Source organism: Cuculus canorus, chromosome 3, assembly GCF_017976375.1.
Source record: "Cuculus canorus isolate bCucCan1 chromosome 3, bCucCan1.pri, whole genome shotgun sequence".
NCBI lineage: Eukaryota > Metazoa > Chordata > Aves > Cuculiformes > Cuculidae > Cuculus > Cuculus canorus.
Window position 1 is genome coordinate 101183552 of NC_071403.1, and position 24497 is coordinate 101208048.

A 24497-nucleotide genomic window follows, 5' to 3' on the forward strand; every position below is an offset into this window, starting at 1 on the left:
TCCTGCAGATCTCTGACATAAAGGGCTACCCCACCACCCCTCCTTCCTCACCTATCCCACCCGAAGAGTCTGTAGCCAGCCATAGCAGCGCTCCAGTTATTGGAGTCATCCCACGGTGTTTCTGTGATGGCAATTCTATTGTAGTCATAGAATCACTAGGTTGGAAGGGACCCACTGGGTCATCGAGTCCAACCATTCCTAACAATCCCTAAACCGTGTTCCTCGGCACCTCGTCCACCTGTCCCTTAAACACCTCCAGGGAAGGTGACTCAACCACCTCCCTGGGCAGCCTATTCCAGTGCCCAATGACCCTTTCCGTGAAAAATTTTTTCCTGATGTCAAGCCTGAACCTCCCCTGGTGGAGCTTGAGGTCATTCCCCCTTGTCCTGTCCCCTGTCACTTGGGAGAAGAGGTCAGCTCCCTCCTCTCCACAACCTCCTTTCAGGTACTGGAGAAGGGCCCCAGCCTTGTAAATGGCATGCCACTGGTGTTAGGGAAAGGAGCCCTCTGCAAAAAGCCTCCTAGAGTAAAGCATGGGATCCTGAAATGGAAGCTTCTAGAAGCAAATATGGATGAGAACAAGAAAAGCATCATAAGCAAGCACAATGTGAAGCTCGCAGAAAGGTAGGCACAGCCCTAGCATCTGAAAAGCCAGAAGCCTGACATAGTTAGTGTGGCCAGTAGGTAAGGAGTGTGAAGAAAGCTACGGCCATCTCAGAGAAGTGAAATTAATTCTTTGCATCCGTTGCCAGTAGTGAGGATTATGGGGTATTCCTTTCCTGAAATCATCCCTCCTCAGGAAAGGGAGTAGAGCAGTCTCAGACTGGTGTTACGCTTGGAGACCATAGAAACAAAGCTGTCTTAAGGGAAGGATTAAGTTCATGGACTAACAGGGAGTTACCATGAGAATCCAAGCATGGGAATAAGGAAGCAAGTTCCAGGGGAGGGAGAGTATGACAAAAATCGGTGCTAGCAGCTGTACGTTTCAACGTGATCCTAACTTGTCTACAGATAAAAGTTAATGGTTGAGTGAAAACTTGACAGCTAGCCAGGGTTCGGTTTAATCTAAAGATCACTGCAGAGAGCTGCAAAACCGTTGAAGTGCCTGCTTGATTACACTGGCCAATAAAAACTGATGTCAACAAAGTCCAAAGGAATTGCAGTACAGGAAGAAAATCACAACGGTCTTTAGTTTGGCTGCTGCCATGTGAGAGCGTCTGTGTGTCCTGCATAGTGCTTTGAAACCTCAGACAGCTCCGACTTTAAGAGAATCTTACAAACTGTAAGAAAAAGGAAAAGAAAAGGGATTAAGACAGCATAAAATCCATGATGTTCAGAATCCATTGCACCCCTGTCTCCCCTTTTTCAGGCATATGTTTTAGTATCAGAAGAATACCGGGAGGCAAGGAAGGCTGAAGGGACCGAGCAGCTTCTGCACAAGCACTGCACGTAATCGAGAGAAAAGAAGAGAGGGGATTTTGTAGCACACGAAAACTGTGAAATGTAGAAAATGGGTTTGGGGGCGTGAGGAAATTGATTCCCTGCTCAGTGTAAAGCAATATCAGCACGACCAATGTAGTTCTCATCAGGCAGGTTTAAAGCTGTTATTTCTGAGCATTGAATCGGGGGTGTTGAATACAGTGGTTCAGAGGGAGCTTTCAGCCGCCAAAATGCTCACCTCCAGACGGCACATTTTAGCCTGTCCAACTATTGCTGGTCAAACCACTTACACCTCTTCAATCCGTAGCAGGCGTCTCCAGGCCTGCCAGTGCAGGGAAATGGTTGTGCCATTGCACACGCAGAGACTTACTTTGCACTAGCTGTGTCCGCTATTGAGCTGAGACCACATGGGGAATCATCTTCTAACTAATGAGGAGATAGGGGAAAGACTGGGCAGTCAAAGCTAAATTTTGAGTATGACAGACTATATGTGGAAAGTAGTCATTTGAAGTTAGGTGCAAACGACTGCTTGAAGCAGGAGGCGGTTTTGCTCTGGTCACAAGGGTGTCGATTTCATTTGCTGCTTGAAAACAAGCAGAGAACAAGAGGAAGATCTGTTCTTCAGGGCATGAGCCCACCAGAGTGGATTGAGAAACAGCTTCCAAGGAAATGTCCTTCTCTTTCTCTCTCAACAGCAAGTACTGTCTTGATGAGCTTTTGACCAACGTGATGATTTATTGGGTGACATCCTCCATTGTGCCCTCAATGCGCTTCTACAAGGAGAACTTATCCAGGGACCCTGGTCTAACTGCTGATTCCAGGTAATGAAGCAGTAGCTTCAAGGCAGATTTGCAGATGAGATTGAACCCCATTTAACTCTAGAAACATTTACATCCATTACAACAGACAGTTTAAATAGTTACAATAAAAATCCAAGTAGTTCTTTGCTTTAGAGAAATACATTGAAGGGTCCCTTTTCTCTTGAACCTGTAATTCACACAAGGTAGCTTGTGGCCAAAACAGTGCAGGAGCCCTGTCAAAGTATATTCAGTCTCGTTGATGTCCAAAGTACAGGTCTATGTACTTGTTCACAAAGCAAACGTAACCTGTGGCCTCAGTTCAGTAAAAACAAAAGAGAAAACAATGAGCATTTCTAAGTGAGAAGTTTAAACTCTGCTCGGAAGGATATGGCTCCCTGGGGGATAAACTGAGATCCACAACTTTTCAGCACAAACTTAGGGAAGCAGCTGGGAGAGCAGTATTTCAAACCAAGCACCTCCAACTGCTGCTGGTGGGCAGATGACTGAAACAAGAGGCTGCGTAGGAAAACGCTGCTAAGCAGAATTCTCCAAGGGAGACTCAACCAGTTTACCTTTCCTCTCGGGAGAGTCATTTGCTACACTGGTACCATAAATTCTAAAGGGAACAGGAGCCAGCTCATTTCTGACTTTCAGCAAGAGGTGTGGCAGCTTATCAGGGATCATAGAAGGGTTTGGGGGAGAAGGGACCTTCAAGATCATCTGGTTCCACCTTCCCTTGCAACCTACCACAAGACTAGAGAAGAAGGCAAGCTGAAAAATCTGGAACAGTTCAAGAGTGAACTGTGTGCAAGTTGGCTCTACTTTACACTTCTTTGGGTGTGATGTTCTTAAACCAAGGAGATCCATACACAAGTCCAGCTCTTCAGCAGAGCACAGACCACAAAATGGGTTGCTGTGGTGAAACTTCTCCAGCTGATTGTGGCTGTTACCAAAGTCTGGAGGTTTCTACAGACTTCCCCCAGCACTTCTTTCAAAAGTGTAGTTAACTCGTGTCTTCTAGGGCTGGGGTATACGTTCCCACAGGGATTGCCGCTTTCCCTCAGGAGCTAGCACATACACCACGTGCGTGGGCAAAGGAGAACTTCAAGAACATCGTCACTTACTCTTACATGCCACGCGGAGGGCATTTTGCCGCCTTTGAGGAACCAGAGCTTCTGGCACAAGACATCATGCACTTTGTCAGAAAGGTGGAACAGCTGTGAACGTGCAGTTTAAGTACACACACGGAATGGAAGCGAGTTCCTCTACTGCCAGCAGAAACTTTACGTTGAGGGATTAAATAAAATCAATGTCATCACACACAGAAGCCAATGTTTTATTTGGATAAATTATAGTACTAAACTTGTTAAGCTCAAAAGCTCTTCGTAACAACAACATAGAAAGCATTTTGTCTTTTTTGGGACAAGTCGTTTTCTCCTCTGTCATTGCAGCGACTGGGCATGATGGGGGAATGAATCAGAAGTGCTGGGAAATAAATAATTGGCTCCGAGCAAAACTTTGGGTTCTCTGATCATGGGTTGACAGGCAAATCACCAGGCTTGTTATCCAAGGATGGGGTCCACCTGTCCCCAAGGGGCAAAAGGATCCTCCCCAAGAAGAAAGCAGGGCTCATTCCTAGAGCTTTAAAGTAGATGTGCAGGGGGAGGGGGCCGTAACCGGGCTTGACTGAAAAAAGCCTGGGAATGTCACTCCTGTTTCTGAGGGGTGCTGTGCTGGCAAGGACCCTTGGTCTGCCACCTGTCAGGAAGTGAGGAATAGCACTTAAGTGGCACCTCAGAGGGGTTGGATAATTGAGTGAGTAGTCGCTTAGGAGTTAGGACTGTTCCCCTTAGGAGCGTAGCAGGATGAACAGTCCAGCTGAAGTGCATCTACAGCAACACATGTAGCATTGCAATAAACAAGGGGAACTAGAAGTTATTGTAAGGCAGGAGGACTACGATATAATTGCCATCAGAGAAACGTGGTGGGTTCAGCACTGGTGAGGCTGCGCCTTGAATACTGTGTTCAGTGTTGGGCCCCTCACTCTGTGAAAGAGATTGAGATGGACGAGTGTGTCCACAGAAGAGCAATGAAGCTGGTGAGGGGCTGGAGAACAAGTCTTACAAGGACTGTCTGAGAGGACTGGGGTTGTTTAGCCTGGAGAAGAGGAGGCTGAGGAGAGACCTTATCGCTCTCTACAACCGCCTGAAAGGAGGTTGTAGAGAGGTGGGTGTTGGTCTCTTCTCCCAAGTGTTAGGTGATAGGACGAGAGGGAATGGCCTCTGGCTGTGTCAGAGCAGCTTTAGATCGGACCCTAGGAAAAGTTTCTTCTCAGAAAAGGTTCCCAAGCACTGGAACAGGCTGCCCATGTAGGTGGTTAAGTTCCCATTCCTGGAGGTATTTAAAAGACGGGGAAATGAAGGGCTTAGAGATATGATTTGGTCGTGGACAGGTACGGTTGGAATCAATGGTCTCAATGGTCTTTTCCAAGCTAACAGTTCTATGAATCTTTCACTGCCAGCAGCACTGCATTCATAGTTCAACTGTAACAGAATATGTCAACAGTTCACTGCAGTAACATTGAGCTCAGTTGGGGAGGAGAGAAGACAGGAACTGGCCCCTTGTTCCTCAGGACCACAGCTTCAGCTCAGAAGTTTCTTTAAATACTAGAGTGTTAGCATCCCCAAATATGCATTACAAGCAGCCTGGGTGGAGGTGGAAAGGGGTTTCCTCTCCTGCGCACGCATACACCTCCATTGCTTCATTGTACCTTTGAAGCAATAGCACAGGATAATTCATCCCATGTTTAGATGAATCACGGTGTTCGGTAAAATGGAACAGTGTTCGGTATAATAGACTCCTTGTGCTTGCCTGATATGAGAGAGTCACCGTTTTGGTGACCACACTTGTCCACTACAGATGGGTGGAATCTCATTTCCAATGTCTTTTTTTTGGCACGAGTTAGAGAGAGGGGCAAGGTCCTTAGAATGGGAAAACTAATGTAAAGATCTGCACCGAAGTCCAAGGACCAGGTATATATCTTACTGGCAGCTAAGTGCTTTTGCTTCCCATTCCTTACTGTAAACTAGGATTATGGCTCCACTGCTATTCCTTTCAGCCTGGAGGAGCCCTTGCAACATGTGACAGCCCTTTACATTGTGCCAGTTTTGAGTTGTTGCAGCCTGGTGTTCATCTCTCATCCCCTGTGAGGGAACTTAAACAGATCTGGCCTGGTATCGTTTCTAGCTATAACATACACTCCTTTGAGGGGAGGGAAGACCTGACATAAAGTTTGGACACAGCGAGAAGGTGTTGGCAAAGCAGTTAGCGAAGCACAGTTTCTTTAGATGACTGGAGATGTAGCTGAATGCAACAGTCTCACAGCAAACATCTGAATCTTAGCCCAGGAGGGGAAAGCTCTTGCTGCTCTCTGTCCCCATGAGGTGATCGCTTATGATAGCTGTGGGGTTGTAGGACTGCATTTGAAGCAGTATTTGTCCAGATTAGATCTTAAGGACTTTGCCATCTCCTTGGGATAATTAACAGGTAAAAAAGCTGCTCTTAGGGTTCTTAGATGGGGAAGGCTGATGGCTGTTTCATTGACCGAGAGATCGTTCCTAGCCTGGCAGTGTTGCTACACCAATTGCAATGGTTCAAGCAGCTGTATCTCTTCTGCAAGACCCAGCTTGTCTGCCTAAAAAGTAGGTAATTGCCCATGCAGAGCAGCTTGATCTCCCCTAAAGCTACTGCGTGCATATGTGTCTCTCTGAAAATACAGCTCTCCTAACCCTGTAGATTTCTGTGTTACCTCACCCACAGGGCTGTGCAAGGAAGGCAGCTCACCACAAGCTGATTTAAAGCCACTTAGTCAAAACATAAGTGTATGAATGAACACCGTTCCTGGGTCTGACTCCAATAATTGAACTCATTTGGCTGTAAAAGCCTAATCATGAAATAGTTTGACTGTGCTCTTACTGGCAGCAGAAACAGAAGACAAATTGTCTTAAAAATACCCTTTGCCTATAGTGAGCACACTCATGAAGAGTATGGAGTTTTAATTCACAATCATGTTAAACGAATGACTTTTTGGGTACTAGTTCTAGAATGTTGTTCAATCTCTTTCCTCTAAGTTACTACTTAACCACTAGAGCACCTGCTTCCCAATCACAGCCTTCTTGCTTCAGCCCATTCCCCAAGCAGGCAGGACTTGGATAACAAGTGCCTTAGCAGATGAAGCCACTAGTTAGTCCTCCTGCCTGTTTGGGAGAGGAGCCATTACTTTGTGCTGTTCTTACTGTCAAAGCCTTAATGGCCCTAAGCAAAATACATGAGGAGTTGTTGTTTCTCAGAGCTTAAGGAGTACTTTTGTCTTTCTGCCACCACGGCCACTCCCCCAACCCCGGGTTATTATAAAGATCTGGTGACTCTGTGCTGTTGTCTTCAAGGTGTGCAGACCCTCCCCCTTGCTAGCTTGCCTGCGCTGAGCTGTACTAGAAAAGGAGAGAAGAGAGAGCACAAAGAGCAGGGTTTGTCAGCATGACCGTGACTGGCAGTGTTGCGGAACACTTGGAAAGCACAGAAAACACAGACACAGGCACGCACACATAGGAGAAACAACATTTTTATTAATTCTAAAACTCTACTCCGTGTCAGACCTCGTCACGAACATTTTGTAGCTGGTGTGATAAGAAATGTCTTACAGAACTCCACATTCGGGGAGGACGTCTCTTGGCTGGTGGTTCTGTAGCTCTAGAATTCAAAGGAAAACACAACAGACTTTCATCCCCCTGAAGTCCAAGCATATCAGAATTCAACTTTATTTGACCATACCACCTGTAGGAAAATCATCATGTTTTGGCTCTTCATAGTTCTGCCTGGTTTTAAGAACAACGAGTAGAAATGAGGCAGAAACTGGGCTGGAAGTAGCCAAAGGTTCCTATTTGGTCACACAATCAAGTCTGTCAAAAGAATCTGTACGGCAATAGCTTGATGGAAATCATAGTTTTAGTTTCATCTGTCTTAAATTCTGTAAATATATTTACCATAATGTAAATACATCTATTTGCACGAATAAGATTATATGATGTATTGATTCTTAAATGTATTGTACGTGCCAAAAAGCCAAACAGAGCTTCATCCTGCTGCCCCTTCCCTCAAAACACTAACACAGTTCAAATGGATTTTTCTTTCTCTAAACATGTAGCTCAAGACTAACCTTTGCTGAAAGGCTGCTTACCTATCATACTGTGATAAACCAGTTTTCTTTTTCCTTCCTATACGTGTCTCTCCAATGCAGACAATATATCATATATAACAGTTGCTCTGCTACGTGGAATTACTTTGGCTACTTTTACTCTGGTTGGTGTTAGCTTTGGTGTTGAGACTGTAAAGGAAGAGGGGAGAAAAAAATATCAGCCTTGTGTCATCAAAGTGATGGCCAGTTTTCCATTACATTCCACCCCCTAAGCATTACCTTGTTTAAAGGAAGACGTAAGGAATTCATACGGCTTGGATTTTGCCACCGACAGCTTTCTTTGGATATGAGGTCGGAGTTTGCCACAGCGGTCTAATGCTGAATTTTGTGGAGCTCTTCCCTCTCTAGTCTGAGGATCACCGTCATTCTGATGAATGAAAAGCATGAAGCAAAAACTAATTACAAGAAGTTCATTGCACAGAACTACCTGTGCTATTTCTAGTTCGCGAATAAGCTTACTCTCCAGATCTGCCCCTCAGCTCACCCCACTTTCACCTCGTGCTTTTAGCACAATCAAAGCAAGACTGGAACAATAACAGTACCTACAGCTCTAAGTTAAAACAAGTCTGGCGCTCTGCAGGACCTTATTCTGATACACCTGTTATCACCTGCAGCTTTCAAATGCCTTGCAAGATAGCAGGCTTTCCCTTGTTTTTTCCTGAAACAGGAATGCCTAAGATGTCTGAATATACAGAGAACTGCAAATGGCGTTAGACAAAATGATGTGATTATTAACTCAAGCAAAAAAAAAAAACCTGCCCACACACTCCTGGCTGGATGAAAGTTTTCAAATGCAGGACCTAAAACTTCCAAAACCACCTTAGAAGTTTGATTCACTGGAAATCTACGGTTCCGGAAAACCACAAATGCTTCACAGATCCATAACAAAGGTTCACGTAACACCAAATTTAATCTGACTATTTTCGGAAGCTAGATACAGATTTCCGTCATAAAAGTGGTGAAATGAAAGTTGTGGAATTGCAGAGCACACTACACCTTGAGGAAATTAAAAAAACCCAAACCACCCACCATGCAAATTGTACCCGTGGACTGGCATCCTGACTGCTCTCAGCTAGAAAATAGAGTTGCGTGCGCGGTACTAGCGATGACATACAACATACTCTTCGTTCCACGCATAGAATAATCTAAATCCTGCCTAACCTATGTATCTGAATAACTGAATGATAAGATTGGCTGATAGAAAAACTATCTGTTTATTCCTCAGATGGAAACAAATTACTTCGAGCAGAGTCAACAACGGTCTCTAACAAATTATAACTTCGCAGAGCAGCTTTGGCATGGGGAAGGATATTGCTAAACTTTGAGGCCCGGCTGTAACTGGAAGTGTGGAAACTTATTTCTAATAGTTCCAAGAATGGTATAAAACCAAAGCACGATCTTTACTGAGGATTATCTGAACCGGTTAGTAACACCTAACAGAACCTTGCGCAACTTGACAACTTTTACACTTGCCTTGAGGTTAACCTTCATTGCTTGATCCTGCAGGACTTCCGGCCAATAGTGGGCACTCTTTCCTTTGCGGACTGGAAGAACTTTGTTGGTTTGAATACAAGTCCTGGTCCTTAAAAAGGACTTCAAGCACTCCTATGAGAAATAAGACATTTCAAAAACCCATTATGATTCTGCCTCTTCTCTTTTCAAAGAGATGAGGAAGATTTTTTTTCTGTCCACACTTACTAGTTCAGTGCTGGTGAAAGGAAGCTGCAGTAATTCTTCCACCAGTCCCATCTCATGGCAGCTTTTGTACATATGTTCCAAGAGCTCTGCTCTGTTGAAGTCTGTGACATGTTGCTGCAAAAGAGCCCAAGCCTCCACCATGCACCTGTAATTCATTTTTTTGATAGGTAAAGGTATAGTAATAGTGTAACCAAAGAGATGCCCCAAAATTATTGTGTCCCAAGTTTAAAGGAAATTTAGGGGATTGTGAGTTAAGTTATTTGTTCTCCACTTTTTGCAATATTTGAATGTCATAACGGTGGGATATATTTCCTTACCTATTAGACAACAACACACCGAGGTAAAGCCGCACTTTTCTACATGTTGACAGCGATGGCTTCACACACCGTAGGTATTGGAGGGCTTGCCTATGCTGTCCTTGGCAAGCGAGTGATCGAATAATTCGCAGCTGGAGCCACGGTGCTACTTGCGTTGTTTCTTGATGGCAGAGGTGGGCCAGTGATTTCTGTAAAAGATGAAGACGGGGCTTCTGGAGATAAACACATAGACTCTTGCAACACAAATATTCAAAAGTTTCTTAAAATAAGGGCGAACGTCTGTTGAACAATCTTAAATGAGTTACTAATGACATAGTTGATACAGGACATGTAAAGAAGATCCCTTAGGTATCTGCAGAAAACCTATTCAGTTGGCCATACAGAACAAAGGGAGTGTTTTAAAAGGAGTAATTCGCTCTTTCCTAGGTTAAGCGAATCTCTGTATGCAAACGGCACTTTTCATAAGCGCATTACAAATAAAAAGTTTTATCAATTACCTGTGCAAGTAATTAAAACAGAATCTTAAATCATAACTAACTGCTGCAGTTGTCGCAGCAGGACTATGAAAAAAGCCTATTGTGCTTCAGTACCTGTTATCAGCTAAGCAGCAATTTCTGGAAATGATTTTATAGAGGACAGCCTTGCACGGTAAGGTACGTCCAACGGAACAGTGACATACTTACCTCATAATCACGGTGATCGAGAAGCCAAAATCCTTTTATCAGTGCTACAAGGCCCTGAGGGAGAGAGACGGTGGTGGCGAAGGACTCGACTATATTTTCTATTTGATTTGGACAGTGTTGAAAGACATCCAGCAGCAAGTAAATGGTCTGATATTAAATATATAATTAAGGCTAACAAATCTGCAAGACCAACAAATTATCCCATTACATTTAGAAAAAATAATGAAATAAGAATATAGAAGCGGTAGGAATCAGAAAATACTAACATCTTTGTCTTGCCATTTTAAGCTATTTTAACCTGGAGACCGCCAGGTCCTAAGCACAAAACTCTATTCTGAGGAAGTAACCAGAAAGAAAGATACTTCGATTTCTCTAAGGCACCTTTTGTAAGGCATCCAAAAACTTCAGCTTTAGATATTTAAATACTTCTGTTATAAACTCAGGCTCCCTCTACCATCAGTGGAGCTACCTGCCAGACATTCAGAACAGCCAGTGATTAATTACTAAATTCTTCCTCATTTCCAGAGGATGTAAAACAATGTAAACGATGGGGTCCTCACAATACAACTTCACTCTGAACGATTAAAACTGGATCTAAACCAGCATGCAGATCCACCACTGGGAGTGCCACTTTCTGACCCCCTGTTTTTAGGGACTTGTTCGAAGGCAGCTCTGGGCTACCATTGTTTTCAAAGCCCTCGCTCTCTAGGCTCCCCTCCTGGGTCAGGGAGCAAACCAGAAGAGCAATTCTGGCTAATTCAGAAGCTTAAAAATTAAGGGTCTGCCCAACGACTTCCCTCTTCTCTCTTTTTATTATTCTGTGTGCCTGCACTTTCAACAGAACAAAAGCCAGCACTGCTGGCTGTGCTGGAAAAGAGACGATTTCAGCAAAACTCATCTACTCTAAGCCACTGTTAGAAACCCTTCTGCTTGGAAGCAGCAGGTTTCAGTGGGTCATTCTAGTAAGAAGCCATTTGCTACAGGTACGGGTGCTCTAAAAATTAAAAGCTGTGTGTAAATTTTGAGAAAAAAACTGATGGGGCTTTTTGCCTTTCACATTTCTTAGTAAACCCATTCTCTCCTAGAAGAAAAGACCTGGCAAAAAACACTGAAAAAAAAAAATCATAAGAAATCCACAGCACAATTAAATAAAATAATCCTCCTGTCTATGACTGAATTCTAAACTAAAAGTTTTTACTGGCTTTGTGTTTGAGGAGGAAATTAAAACCCCTTCTTAAGCACATAGGTGACAAACATTTAAGAACATTTGTGTGCATATACTGGAGGTGCATTTAAAATAACCAGAAAGGATACAATCGCATGTTTGTAGGGTTCTTCTATGCTTTCCAATAAATAAAGATCCAGCAGTGCCTGAAAGGAAAAATTAAAAGTTTTGTAAGCACACCAGTCGTTCCTAAATCGTTGGCTTTTGGGTGGGGTTGGGTGGGGACGGGGATGGTGGTGTTTTCAGTGAACATGGCACTCACATGTAAACTGGAAGGGGGATATTTCCCAGTCCCTCCTTTCTCTTTCTTCCACAATTTCTCAAGTTGGTCTCCTACGTAGGAAACTATGCCATCGATCATGAGGCAGTCAGAATTCCATTTTCCTCTGGAACAAAAGGTAGCAAGGATTTGGACAGAAGAAAACACTGACTCCAGCCCCTCAGTGCATCAGATTTCCTCCAGTCCAAACAAAACCAGAAAGCTCCCACGACTCACAGAAAGTACCAAACAGACAAAGGCAGGATTATGACTTGAAATGCGCATGAAAGGAACACACCAGCCTGTATCTAAGCTACTCGAGAAGTAAGCTCAGTAAGACAAACTTAATCACAGGATCTTTCTCGGGGTAACGAGTTATGCGGACCAGCCAACCAATGAAGTGCACTATGAAACAACTACGATGCCCAAAAAATGGCACTAAGCAGAGGTAGATGTGAACAGTTCAACAGGAAAGTAACCTCGGTGTTCGACACCAGCCAAGCATCACCCACGTCAAGAGTATCGCCGGCAAATGCATTAAGCACAGCAAGTACAAGTCTTGACATAAAAGCCATTCACTTCCACTTCTGGCTCTGCAGTGGAAGTGTGCCAGAGCTGTAGGCTTACCTTGACAAATGCTGCAGTCGCTGTCGCTCACCGGTATAGTGGGTCTGGAGCAGAGGATGCTGGTAGGAAGGGGTAGACAAATGCATCGTCCCGTCTGCAGGCAATAAAGTAAAAGCAAGTTAAAGAGGAAATATCACATTTTTAAGCTAAAAATGCTGACCAAAAAAGATAAAAGATCATACAAGCTAAGCACCAAGAAGCCTCCAACTCTGAAAGAAGCCAGTCCTGTTTCTGCCTTTGCTACCAGAGATGCGAGACACAAGACTCAATTCCGTATTGTCTCAAGTACCGTTTCAAGTTGACACTCCGTGTAGCATTCAAAACATGAAGCGTAAGCTGAAGTTCGCTCACTAGCAAAAAATCCCAATTCTCAAATGGAATGTTTTTCTAACTGTCTCATGTGAACACGCGTAAGACAATTGAGGCTGACAATAGGATTTATATTCCATCCAAATAAACAAGTGTTTCCAGGGTGTGCTTTTTCCTCGAGCAATAAATAAAAAGTTCCAAACACGCAGGTCATGCTGTGACTGTAACAAACAATGCCCAGTCTTTGTTGTTTAAGAGTCATTTCTTTAAAATCCCAAGGATTTGAAGCCGTGGACATAAGCAACTCCTTCAAGTCAGAGGCTTACTGCTAATTCTAAGAAACATTCAGGCAAGAAACTCCTTACATCATTCTACACTGCATTTGAAAATCTGGTAAAAACTCAGTCTCACCAAGAGAACTTCAGCATACGTGTGGGTCCCTGAACCAGCACGACTTGTCATTGACAAAACATTTACATGAGCGTGGCCAAGAATGTGTTCAGAGGCATCCCTTGCTGGATAGTCTCCTTGTTACCAAGGCATTATGGTTCATGCTCACCTGAACTCTCTGGAAGGAGACCAGATTGACAGAACCAGAGGACCATTTGCGCATACATAGAAAAGTTGTCAGCCAGCACCTGTTGATTTCTCACGTCTGAAAAAAAAAAAAAAGGCATACGATGATTTTTCTTAGGCAATTCCGTTCATTTTTACAAAACTCCTTTCATCATGCTAAATAGAAAGTATAAAAGCAACATGGTAGAACTTTCCATCTTTGCCTTTTTCACCCTCTATCACTTTCCAATTTGAAGAAACGCGCGCCCCCCCCCTCCCCCCCCGAACACAATGACTATTAAGCGGTTGTTACAACTTCTCAGATTTAAGCCCCTTGTCCTAGCTAAGGCTGTCTTCCGACCAGCAACAACAACCAAAGCTCATGTTTCCACAATTATAACCCCAGCATGACTCCTAATCTTACTAAAACATACCAAAGACTTAGTAATGCTAACAGACAGACCTTTATCAGTAAGTTCTTGTGGTTCTCTTTGAAAACAGCTTAAGACTCTGCTAAGGTTGTTCAAGAGATACTGGCAGTGCTGAAGAGACTGTAGCTTTTGTGGATCAAGGAAGCGGCATGAGCCATCAAACAGTGGAACACCTTTTCAAGAAGAGATATTAAATCATCACCCAACAGAGCAATTTCAGAGTTTCAAGGTACACGTGAGCAATATCACATACCAACAGGTTACTGAATAAGCTCAGACAGAAAGAATGATTTTGCATTTGCAGAATGACTACACTAGTACTCACATATGTGGTCAAATTCATCTTTGGTGTAGACCACTTTCTTCCAAGCACAGTCACGGATAAACTGTAAATTTGCTGCAGAATTCGGCTGCTCTTTAAAAGAAGACAACAAAAAAAGAAATGAATCAACAGTTTCAAACTGAAAAAAGACAAACCAGAAAAGCAGCCTTACTAGTCTTACTTTCAGATGTCCAATGTTTAATGCATCCAGTCAGGAGTTGTAAAGATCCTGTCTGGACAGCCGCAGACAATATTGCCTCTAACTGCTCCTCCTAAGCAGAACAGACAAAATGAAATGAGAACATTCCATACTTTCAACATCTGAGCCATCAACACTACAAATCTCTGAACGATATCATCCCAATTCAGCAAAGAGAAACTAAAGCAAGTCTTCATTTCCCAAGTTATTCCCGAGATGGAGCTGATACCAGAACGTCTGTTTGGAATCTTAAGAGTCGGCATCAGGCTTGCAAAATAAACAGCGTAGGGGCTAGGCCAACTTCCCAAGGGATTTATTTTTAGCTACCACACCGGGCAGAACTGTTATTTGCCCTAACACACTCCCACAAATCTGAAATCCCTGTCTTCTCAAACATTTCCATAATTTTTCTTTTTCTCCATTCTGCCCTCCTTTTTCAAGTTAATCAGGGATCCAAGCCCTACCTCATGACTGCGCGGGTAGTCCAACGGATGCGTAATGAAGGTGTAGCAACTTACCTCGACTTCCTCAAGAGTTCTGCTCTTGCTCCTCCAGCACTGCTCTATTTCTTCCTAGACAGTCAGTCCCTGACCGGACTTCCGATGGAGACAATGACAGCTTTACAGTCTCCACAGTGGGCCTAAAACATTACTATTTGCACAAAACTGGCAGGATACCATCACAATTATGCATGGAGATGAGCAGAAAATGAGCAGAAAATGTTCTCGGACACCCAAAGCAGTGCAACAGAAGAAACTGAGCCAAGGGACATCTCTTTAAGCATTCTCAAGAAGGAGACAGTAAAAGCTCACCTCCTCCTGGAGACCGGTGCAAGTCACGTGGACGACTCCAGAGCTCAGCAAGCACACTCCATCTGCAGAAACAACGAGCGTTGGACAACTTTCCAGACTCTCGGAGTTATGTCATGATTATTTTACATTTTTCAAACAGCAGTAACTGCAAAGATAGAACTGACTACCCATTGTCTTCATCAGATCACTTACAAGTTTGTTTTAAAAAAAAAAAATTGCTGTGCACAGAAATCTTATCTCTAGCGCTACCGAGGTGCTGCGCTTTGAGCTTCAGTTCAAAGTCATTTTATGACCATCACCGCTTCACAGGCTACATTACAAAAGCACCTAAACCCAAAACACAGTGCACCACCAGATGCGATTCACAATATTAAACGTCTCGGTAGTACCACACCATCAAGGCTGGGTTTGTGGGGCTTGGGATGTTCTGGTTTGGTTTGCATTTTGAGTGAGAACATTGAGTGAGAGAACCAAGAAATGGCACCTGAGCTCAATTTAATCTTCTCACTATTAAAAGCAGTGAAATACATACCAAAATTATAGCCGCTCGCATTTAGAATCTGGTCGGGTGGTAGGTAAGAAGGAGGCGCTCCCCAGGTTAGACTCCTCTCGTGGACCAGAACATCCAAAATGGGTTCTGGAGAAACCGTGCTTGTTACCTTCTCCAGTGTCCACAAGGCAAAATAAGGGCAATCAAGAAGGAATTTTTCTGGCCTTAAAGAAAACAAGCGCATAAGCTAAAAGCCAACAGTTATATGAATTATTTGTAAGGACACTGAAAACAGCTGAATAAAACTCTACCTTATTGAATCCGGCATTTCAGCATCGTACCAGCCATTGATGTCAAACACGCCCAAATAAGCAGCTGTTTTTTCCTGACCGTGTGTGTTCACTTGCCAACAAAAGATTGTGATGCTGGTGTAAGGAGATGTTACTGCAAAAGACAAGACATTGTCTCTTTACTAGTAGAAAATACAACAAATTCCATGCCAAATCAAGCACACAACTATTCTCAAATTAAGTTTTCCATACACGAAGAGTGGACCAAGACCTTTAGCTAGACGAAGAGTTCAGGAAAAAAAAACCCATATGCTAGGAGCACAGACCTGGCTTCTTTCAGAAAGAACATACAAATAATTCTTGGATACACTTGTATCACTCAGCTGGCGTTATTAATTGCCGGATTGGACTCAGTTACATCTTTTAAGAATAGCTCCTTTTCAGCAGATTCAGAATGAAACAACGATGTTATCGCTCAAAATCAGCATAAAACCCCCCCAATTCAACAAACAAGTAATTGCAGTAAAGATTTGAACAGATCCAGCAGATCAACAATCCCACCCAACTTAGTGCCACCTGCAAACTGACTGAAGGTGCATCCAATCCCCGCATCCATATCATTGTTACAGATATTAAACTGAACCAGCCCTGGTACTGAGCCCTGGGGAACACCGCTTGTGACCAGCCGCCAGCTGGATGCGGATGCAGATAGAGGTTGGAACGGGGAGTGAAAGATACAGGTAACATTGCCGAACAATGGAGAGAACGGGCTTATTGGTCAAAGAAGACAGCTGAAGGAAGAAAACAACCGATGACCCCGCCATACACTGCTATAGCATGTCAGCAAGCATAGAATAACCCCTTTTATTTTCCTCAATGAAGTCCCACGTAATTTAAGCACCCTATATTTTTTATTTTTTTTTTTTTAGATAAACACAAGAAACCAGTCTATACAGATATTTAAGACTTGTGGACTGTGGGTACAGACCAGCATTCATTACTTAGATGACAGGGACATCAGAACAAACCTTCATTACCGTTATCCTCTTTGTCAACATCGTCATAGAAGTCTTCGATGGTCTGACAGCTCAGTAATTTAATATTGCTATTTTGCCTTCCCCAGGGAAGATTTCCACTCGCCAGATCTAAACTGAACCTTTCTGTACAGTGTTTCAAACCCTGGGGAAAAGAAAAGACGAGAGAAAAGGTCATTTTGAGATAAAAACACACGTTTGACCTCAATAGGAAAGAATGTATCTATCTAACATGAGATGCATATCGTATTGTATACGCTTCCCATGTGCTTATTTCTGATGGCAAATAGACAGAGCTCAACAGAAAACCAAGAACATAATCCCAAAGATCAGGTAAGAGTAAAGGGATACCTTTATATGTCCCCATTTTAGGAAGGGGAAAGAGACAGAAACTTCTTCAAGTCTGCAGTTTGGTTAAACTGCAGTTTGGTTAAAACCCTTCAAAGCCCTGTCTTTTTTTCCCACATGCCATTAATTCGGTCTTCAAATCCAGAATCATTTTTTTTGTAAAAGCTGCTTCCTTTTCAGGAATTTAATGTACACAGGCTCTTTGCAGATGCATCCAGTTGGAACACACAGTGCGGCAGTATAAAACTGCACGACTTGTTTTCAAAAAGGATGCACAAAGACCATGCCCAGGAAGGCTCAGCAAAGGACTTTTGGTTTTTTAAGGCTGCTCTGACTTTTGATGGTAAACATTATCCCCGACAACTTCACTGGTACTCGCTTAGAGAAACTTAGAGTTTTCCCCTTCTCACACGCGCGCTCCCCTTACCTCATACACGACTTGTCCGGATGCCAAACGTTTTCGATCACCAAATGTTAACTGCAACAGGTGTAGACTCAAACCATCGCCTTTGCTGAAAGAGGTATAAATGATGAAATGTGATTACAACGCTGCTTTACAGATCTCCTTATAATTGTGTTAGGTCAAGACTGAAGTGTTCTTAAAAGTATGCTCTTCCTGACCAGAAAAACACCACTTCCCAAAACAGGATACCTGGTCACCTTTAGACGCTAAACCATAGAGGAGGAGATTTGACACTAACAGCTTCAGGGGCAAATGCTAACCATACCATTACAAAGCTCTCCTGTGCTGCACAGGCTAAAAATTGTCGGAAATAGTTCTTCACAGTGAAGAGTACTTAATCAAAATGGCTTTAAGTCATAGTTAGGAAGATTCCACTCTAGGACCAGCCGAGCTGCTTAAATAGCTTGCTGGCACAGAGAGAGAGAGGTCTTTCTCCCCTGCCCTTGTCACCAAAGTTCCCGTCCCTCTTGCCTACACTGGATCCTTCCACATGCTGATTTGATTCACTAGCCCATCAGAAAATGTTGACTTTTCTACTGAGCAGTGATGGCTCTCAGCCAGGTGAGCTGAAAAGGCTCCTGAAGGCTTCAAAGACAACTGAAGCTTGCACAGGGGAATCGGCTACACGCTCACCTCCTTCCACTAGGGGCAGCTGTTCTATGGACACCTTTAGTGTCCCAGATCAGCAGCCTCAACTACTAGTAATGCTGTTTTAAAACTGCCGTGGGAAAATCAAACCAACCACGAAGCAGTCATCAAGAAACAAAGGAAATCTTTGCCAAACGCAAGCACAAAATTATAGCCAGTGTTGTTTTGCCTTCTTCAGAAGGTAGGAACTAGTAGGTCCCTCCTCGCTTCTGTAAAATCCTGTAAAAATCGCATTATAAGCTTAACACCTTGTGCAGCTGAATCTCCTGCAGAGCTAAATAAACAAAACAAAGATACACGTATCAACTGAATGTGAATAAATGTATTGGAAAAAATGTCAGTGGCTTATTGCACGTTGAAATTCACCTTTCTTGGGTAGACTTAACAGCCCACAAGTAGCAACAATTGCTAGGATCATTCTCCGGCTCTTGAAAAGTAACAGCATAGATAGGAATCCTCCTTCCTCCAAGTCGACAGTGTTGTCTACAGGTTTAAGAAAAGAGGGAGGGGAAAAAAGAAGAAAAAAGGTGAGTGTACTGGCCCTAGCAGTTTGTAGGAGGCTAGAAGCATCTTCTGAGAAAGAGCACCCGACGTGCTTATCCTCAAAGTGCAGAAGGTCATACTTCCATCTCAAAGAAGCAAGTCAAGGGAGACACTCTGCTTTATGCAGCAGTCAAGGAACAACAAAATTACTGCCCATGAAATGATAGAATATGGATTTGTGTCCTCCTCTGGCTGATGAGGAGGAACATACATGATTGCTTCAGCTGCCAGGCAAAAGAACGTTCCTGCTGTTGTAGCCTACTTTCACATTGAACCGAGAAGGCAGCATGCCTCCTGAACACATTCAAAATGCTTTACATAGTTCAAGTAAAGAAAGAAGCAGCACCAAAGAGAAGTACCTTCTTCTTTCTTTACTTGAACTATGTAAAGCATTTTTCTTCCAGACTTCTGAACCTTACTGGCACCTTCACAACCTATTCTTGCCACCTAATTATTCCTTCACTCTCTATTTAGCCATCCAATAGCTTCCGGTGAGTCACTGCAGATTTGCGGGAGCGAACCCCTGTCTGAATTTGGTCAAATACTTCAAGTGAGATTGCTCTTTGGCAGATTTAAAATCACCTCTCATCTTCCTTCTGCTTAGAGCTTTACACGTCCCTTACTCCCATCTCCAAGTGTTCCAGGCAAATTTCATGCACGTGCATCTTTGCCTTGGAGCGGGTCAATCTCCTGTTTCGGTCAAGGCAGAAGCGCAGGAAAGAATTTATTTCCAGGCACAGATCAGCTATTGACTTTCCCCCTCCCATTAGTTTCATCCCCGACACTTTAAAGAATATTATCAACAAAAACACACGGTTAACACACTTCAGCCTACTTACTCCCTCTTCAACGTTTTCATATTCCACAGTGAGAGGCCGCCATGTGAAAACCCCACAACCAGCTGATTGCTTCTGCTGATGTAGGCCAGCGTCGATATTGGTGTTCCTGACGGGTTTGGCAATCGAAAGCAGAGATGTCTCCCTTCTCTGGTGGCAGTTTCTCTTCTTGGTGGAACTTCATCAGCAAATGTAGTAGTGACAAATCGGAGATCTACGCACACAAATCCAGACATGAACGTGTTATGCAATTTAGGTTGCATTTTAAACACTGATGTGACAACACCTATAATCTCATTCCACCGTCCCAGGAAAAATACCCTTTTAAGCAAGACTTTTTTTTGCTCTTTCCATTTTGTAGGCATTCAAAGAACAAAAGAACTCCCTGATCAGACTGGTATTCTCACTCGTCTTTCAACATCAGGTAAAAGTGTAACCTTCCTAGAATGGTTTGTGTTGGTTGAGACCTTAAAGATAGACAGCTTCTCCTTGGACTCTGGAAATCCCCAGCTTGGGCCTCGTGATGAAGCTGCTTAAAGCGACATCAACTCCTGAAGCTACTTTTGTGATAGTCAGGAGTGTCTGAAATCTGAATAGACAAATTAGAGTTTCCATGCATTTAAATGCATGATTCTGGGTAAGTCCGATTTATTTTAGAAAACAAGCCTAGACTTTGCCCTGAGTCAATTAACGGAAGCAGAAGAACATTCCTGAGCAACAGGGCACCTCTGACACAACTTCCCACCAGGCAGCTGCACTGACTCCGATGGTAAAATTCCTACCCCTCACTGGAAAGAGGGGGGCATTTTTAACCTTAGGATTAAGCCACTCCCTTTTTAGATCAGGGCAGAACTGTATGGTGTCAAACTGCCCTCTGTCATCAGCAGTCACCAATACCTGCACACTGCTGTCTTCAAAGAGGGATGCGTATTGTTTATCTACAAGACACACATTTCCCTGCTGCCAAAGTCAAGTTTAAAAACTGCAAGCTTACCCAATACTTCTACTTCACTCAGGCTGCAAGACATACTGTCCAGACAAAGGTCAACCAGAAACAGATGACCGACTTCTGTAGCCACCGCGGCAATGCCAAAGAGGCATTGCAGGCTCTGATGTAGGTGTTGAATGCTCTCACTGGGTCCTCCGTGATTAATAATGGGCTCCACAGCAATCACCTACAGGGAAACCACAAGCTAATATTTAAGATGTTTGAGCAGCTAAACAGAAATTATTCAAAAGTGAAGTCAGAATTAACACATCAGAAACAAGAAAGTAAACACAGGATCGTGAGACTTAAAGACAAAGCATTATTTCCCATTAGATGAACAAAGAAAAATAACTCTCCAAAAAATCTGTTGCTGCTTTCATTTACTAGATTTCCTACAGGTTTTAACTGAATTAACATCAGCTTAGATCGCGCATTCTGTTATCACAGCTCACCAGTTTCCCTTCCTGCTTAGGGAATTAGCTCTAAGAAAACAGAGAAAATCAGTTATGTGCAAGGATCCTTATTGGAGTAAGAAAGAAAGGCATCGCTACATCTTGTTCTCCCGCTGCTCACAGCCCACCAGCACTGCGATGCAGGCTGTGCCTTCTTTGCCAAACAGGTATGATGGGAAATGGTGGCTGTAAGCCAGGTGAGGCAGTGGCCAAGTTGCATGGTAGTGGTAGACGCACTATGGCCACGGGAACGGAACGTTTTGGGAAAGTGTTTAAAGGAGACACGAGCTTAGGATAATTTACACTGGTCCTCATTTAGACTACAAGTAGCAAGCCCCTAATGGGAAAAGAAGGTTTAAATGCACACTAGCACTTTTAGGAGTGTTAACAAAGCTTTTAAAAGCCAAGCTACTACAACGGCAACAAGAACAGCAGCTCGTTAGGTAAAAAGCTGACTCCAGCTAAGGAAGAAGGGCACACTCCTCTTTAACACGCCAAGCAGTCTGCATGCAACTTTACGACAAGGTGAAGACAAAGCCCTTGGCACATCATGCAACGCACCCAGGACAAGACTGGCTGCTATAGCAGTGATACGAGCACATGGAGACTCCGGCATTAAAGCTCCACAATGAAGAAACATGGGCTGTCCTCAGCCTTTGTACAAAATGCACAACTTCCTTGCTCACAGAAGATACACCCACACAGAAAATCATTCATAAAACTAAGGTGCTTTTTAAAGCCTTGAGACAGTAATGACAAAATCAATCCTAACAACGTTATGGCATTTTTCATTCAAACAGAATTTACTTCTTGATTATACTCTGCTGGCAGCAGGCAGCTTGCCTTTCCAGCTAAAACTCTAAGACTGATCAAGGTGGTAGGGAAACTAACACAGTGCAGCACCAACTCCACTCCTGTCTTCAGAACTGACCACAGTACAAACCCTCACTACTCCCCATGACACTGCAGCCTTACAAACAAACAAAACTCCACCCGTGTGCTAGCAAGTCCCACCCTATCACCTTATGGAAAACTGAGGGATTAATAAGCATTTCTCACTTGCAGCTTCTAAAATGATAAAAATCCAGAGCATCTTGATCTTCTGCCCCCTTACGCTGATTCCTGTTTACATTAAGGTAAAGGGACATCACATCCTTTGAGGTTACGGGTTACAGAAGAGAGAAAAAAAATAGCAACATTACACCAATGAACCCCATCTACACAAGCACAAGGCACACCGAGCAGAGATTCAAGAGCTGCAGCTTGAAAGGCAATCTGACAACAACCTGTCAGAGAAGTCACTAACGGCTCTTTCTTCCTATCCAGAGTCCACACAAAAACGTCGTCTGCTCTGAAGGCACCTGCTTGCTAGCCTGAGATCGATGCGAATGTGTCTAAGCCATTTTCAGCAGAACCAGGGGACTCTGAGATCTTTTAAAGACAGCATTTCTGACAGAAATTAAGCATGTGGGAAATGTATCTTACAGACACTTCAAAGAACAGGTTTTCTTGCTTTTTCACTCCAGCTGAAAAAAAAAGATATTTTTCAAGGCCTTTTTGTGGAAGCAGAGAAGTAGGTAACTATATGCTCTACAATAAACCCAGAAAACTCATTTTACTAGCAGAAAATTCTAAAGATAATGGTACCAATGAGCCCGAGATTTTACATGGAGGCTCAGTCGACTGGATACTCTCAAGTGATAACACGCTAAGGTAATACAGAAAAAAACACACCTACAAAGAGATGCTCCTAAGCTTTTCCTGAGACTGGGTTATGCACCACCTAACAACATAAAAGCTTCGTTCCTCTCATCAAAAAGTACGTACCCTTGCGGGAAGAAAAACTGCTTTAACCACTTCTGCTGTTTCCAGGTCGTACAGGCAGAGAACACTTCCCTCTCCTTCTTCCAACGCAATCATCAGTCCAGCTCTTTTCTCCCATGAAAACTCCTTCACCACTCGAATAGTGGGAGGCTGTTCGTGCCTTCCTCTGAAACGGTTTTCAGAGAATCTCTGGCCTGTCACTGAGCTCACTATCTCGAGGTGAGGACCACGTGCCAGCCATGCTAGGTCACCTGTCGCGGGAAGAGGAAAGAAAGCTGACTGAAGCAAGTTTCCAAGCAAAGACAGAAAACAAGTGAAAAAGCACAGTCCCTGCTCCTTTTAGGAAAACGGACTTGCCTAATTCAGGTGAATTATTTCAAATCACCCACTCAAATCCCCAATGGACAACCTTAGTGTTTTGCATTTGTACTTGTCGTTCCTGCACTGAAGACTTTAGATTGTCTGGGATAAAGATTACAATACATTGATCCATAGTCTTTCCTCCAAATTTGGCTTGGTTTTGCTAGAAATCATCTCAAGAGGTACGGGAAGACAAATCTTAAAGCATACTTCAAATATAACCAATTAATTCTAGCTTATTAAGTTTGCTTGACACATGCCTGCTCTGGGTAGGGATCTGCACTTCAACAGGAAACTATCTTCAAATGGGCACTGCACGAGTAAATATTGGCACGTGCTGCTCACAGGTCTACTTTCAGATCACCTCGCAAGTCCACCTCCTAATCTGCTCAGCCCCTTTCAGCAACTCTCACTGGGTACCCATCTACACCCTATTCAATTCTTTGGGAAAATGGCTGCAGCACTTCACTCTGTTATCCTCTTCCTTCCGTTTTCATTCACACTCACAAGAAAAAGCAGGGGGTGTTGCCTCTGTAACATTGTACGAGAACTATTTCTGCACCTGATGTTATGACGGGCATAGAGCTTGAGCCACTACAAGGAAATACGGCCCAAAACCAAAACTGCCCTCCATATAACGAAAAACCGAGGAGGACTCACTGACTCCGCGTCTTTAAGTAAATTCTTTTTGTAGCCCAGGATAGGTGCAGGCTGTTGTCATTTCAAACTTTTGCCTCACTAACCTTTACTACTAGCATTTTTAATGGTTAAACCAGCCTTTTCCTTCTCTCTCAACCTGGTGCATCTTAGCAGCAGCCACCTGACACACCTGATCTTATGACCCTGTGCTTCAGGTAACCTCCAGGCAAGAACTGCTTTATTCCAAGACCAAGGTAAAAGGAAAATGCTCACCTCCAGTAAACTTCCCGCGCAGCACAGCACCTTGGGTGACCTCATCTTTCCCAAGGGCCTGAAGAGTCCCCTCTGGGAACTCCAGCAGGCTGCTCGTCACCTGCGCTCTTACGTCTCGCATTCTTCCCTCTAAATAAAGAAAAAAATAGGAAAAGAGACTCATGTCAGCCATAAACACTATTGAGATCGACACAAGTTCCATCAGTACGCTGTGAAAAATCTCCTCTGCATTGCCTGTAGCTCTTTTCCTTACTAAGATGGCTTTCAGGACAGATTTGGATCTCACAGAAGAGCAAAAGGAGAATCCTTTGCATTTCTAATGTCTATGAGATCACCAACAATAAGTGACACGGAGGTATGGACAAGATAAAGATCAGG

At 43.5% G+C, this 24497-nt stretch overlaps 1 protein-coding gene across 2 annotated transcripts; it reads right to left on the minus strand.

The window, feature by feature from the left end:
• Positions 1-6877: 6877 nt before the first annotated feature.
• On the minus strand, positions 6878-24240 carry LOC128851799 (protein ELYS-like). Of its 2 annotated transcripts, XM_054063302.1 has the most exons (24): positions 24120-24240; positions 22851-23104; positions 20578-20758; positions 19587-19797; positions 18571-18687; positions 17521-17605; positions 16749-16890; positions 15733-15865; positions 15464-15645; positions 14932-14993; positions 14102-14192; positions 13924-14013; positions 13631-13771; positions 13172-13267; positions 12304-12397; positions 11680-11803; positions 11507-11563; positions 10193-10339; positions 9510-9697; positions 9193-9337; positions 8968-9099; positions 7714-7861; positions 7477-7623; positions 6878-6989 (listed from the first exon to the last, which is right to left on the minus strand). In XM_054063302.1, the coding sequence occupies exons 1-23, from the start codon at positions 24238-24240 to the stop codon at positions 7514-7516; spliced, it is 3051 nt and encodes a 1016-aa protein (XP_053919277.1). In that variant the 3' UTR covers positions 6878-6989; positions 7477-7513. The 2 variants fall into 2 exon arrangements, with proteins under 2 accessions (XP_053919277.1, XP_053919278.1); XM_054063303.1 differs by lacking the exons at positions 20578-20758; positions 22851-23104; positions 24120-24240 and having other exon boundaries at positions 16740-16890; positions 19587-20039.
• Positions 24241-24497: the final 257 nt, after the last annotated feature.

Coding starts and splice junctions, on each gene's coding strand:
- LOC128851799 (XM_054063302.1), bottom strand. CDS start 24,240: ATGCGAGACGTAAGAGCGCAGGTGACGAGCAGCCTGCTGGAGTTCCCA. Junction 14,014..14,101: donor TAAACATTGGACATCTGAAA/GTAAGACTAGTA, acceptor CTTCTTTTAAAG/AGCAGCCGAATTCTGCAGCA. Junction 9,698..10,192: donor TCGATCACCGTGATTATGAG/GTAAGTATGTCA, acceptor CATCTTTTACAG/AAATCACTGGCCCACCTCTG.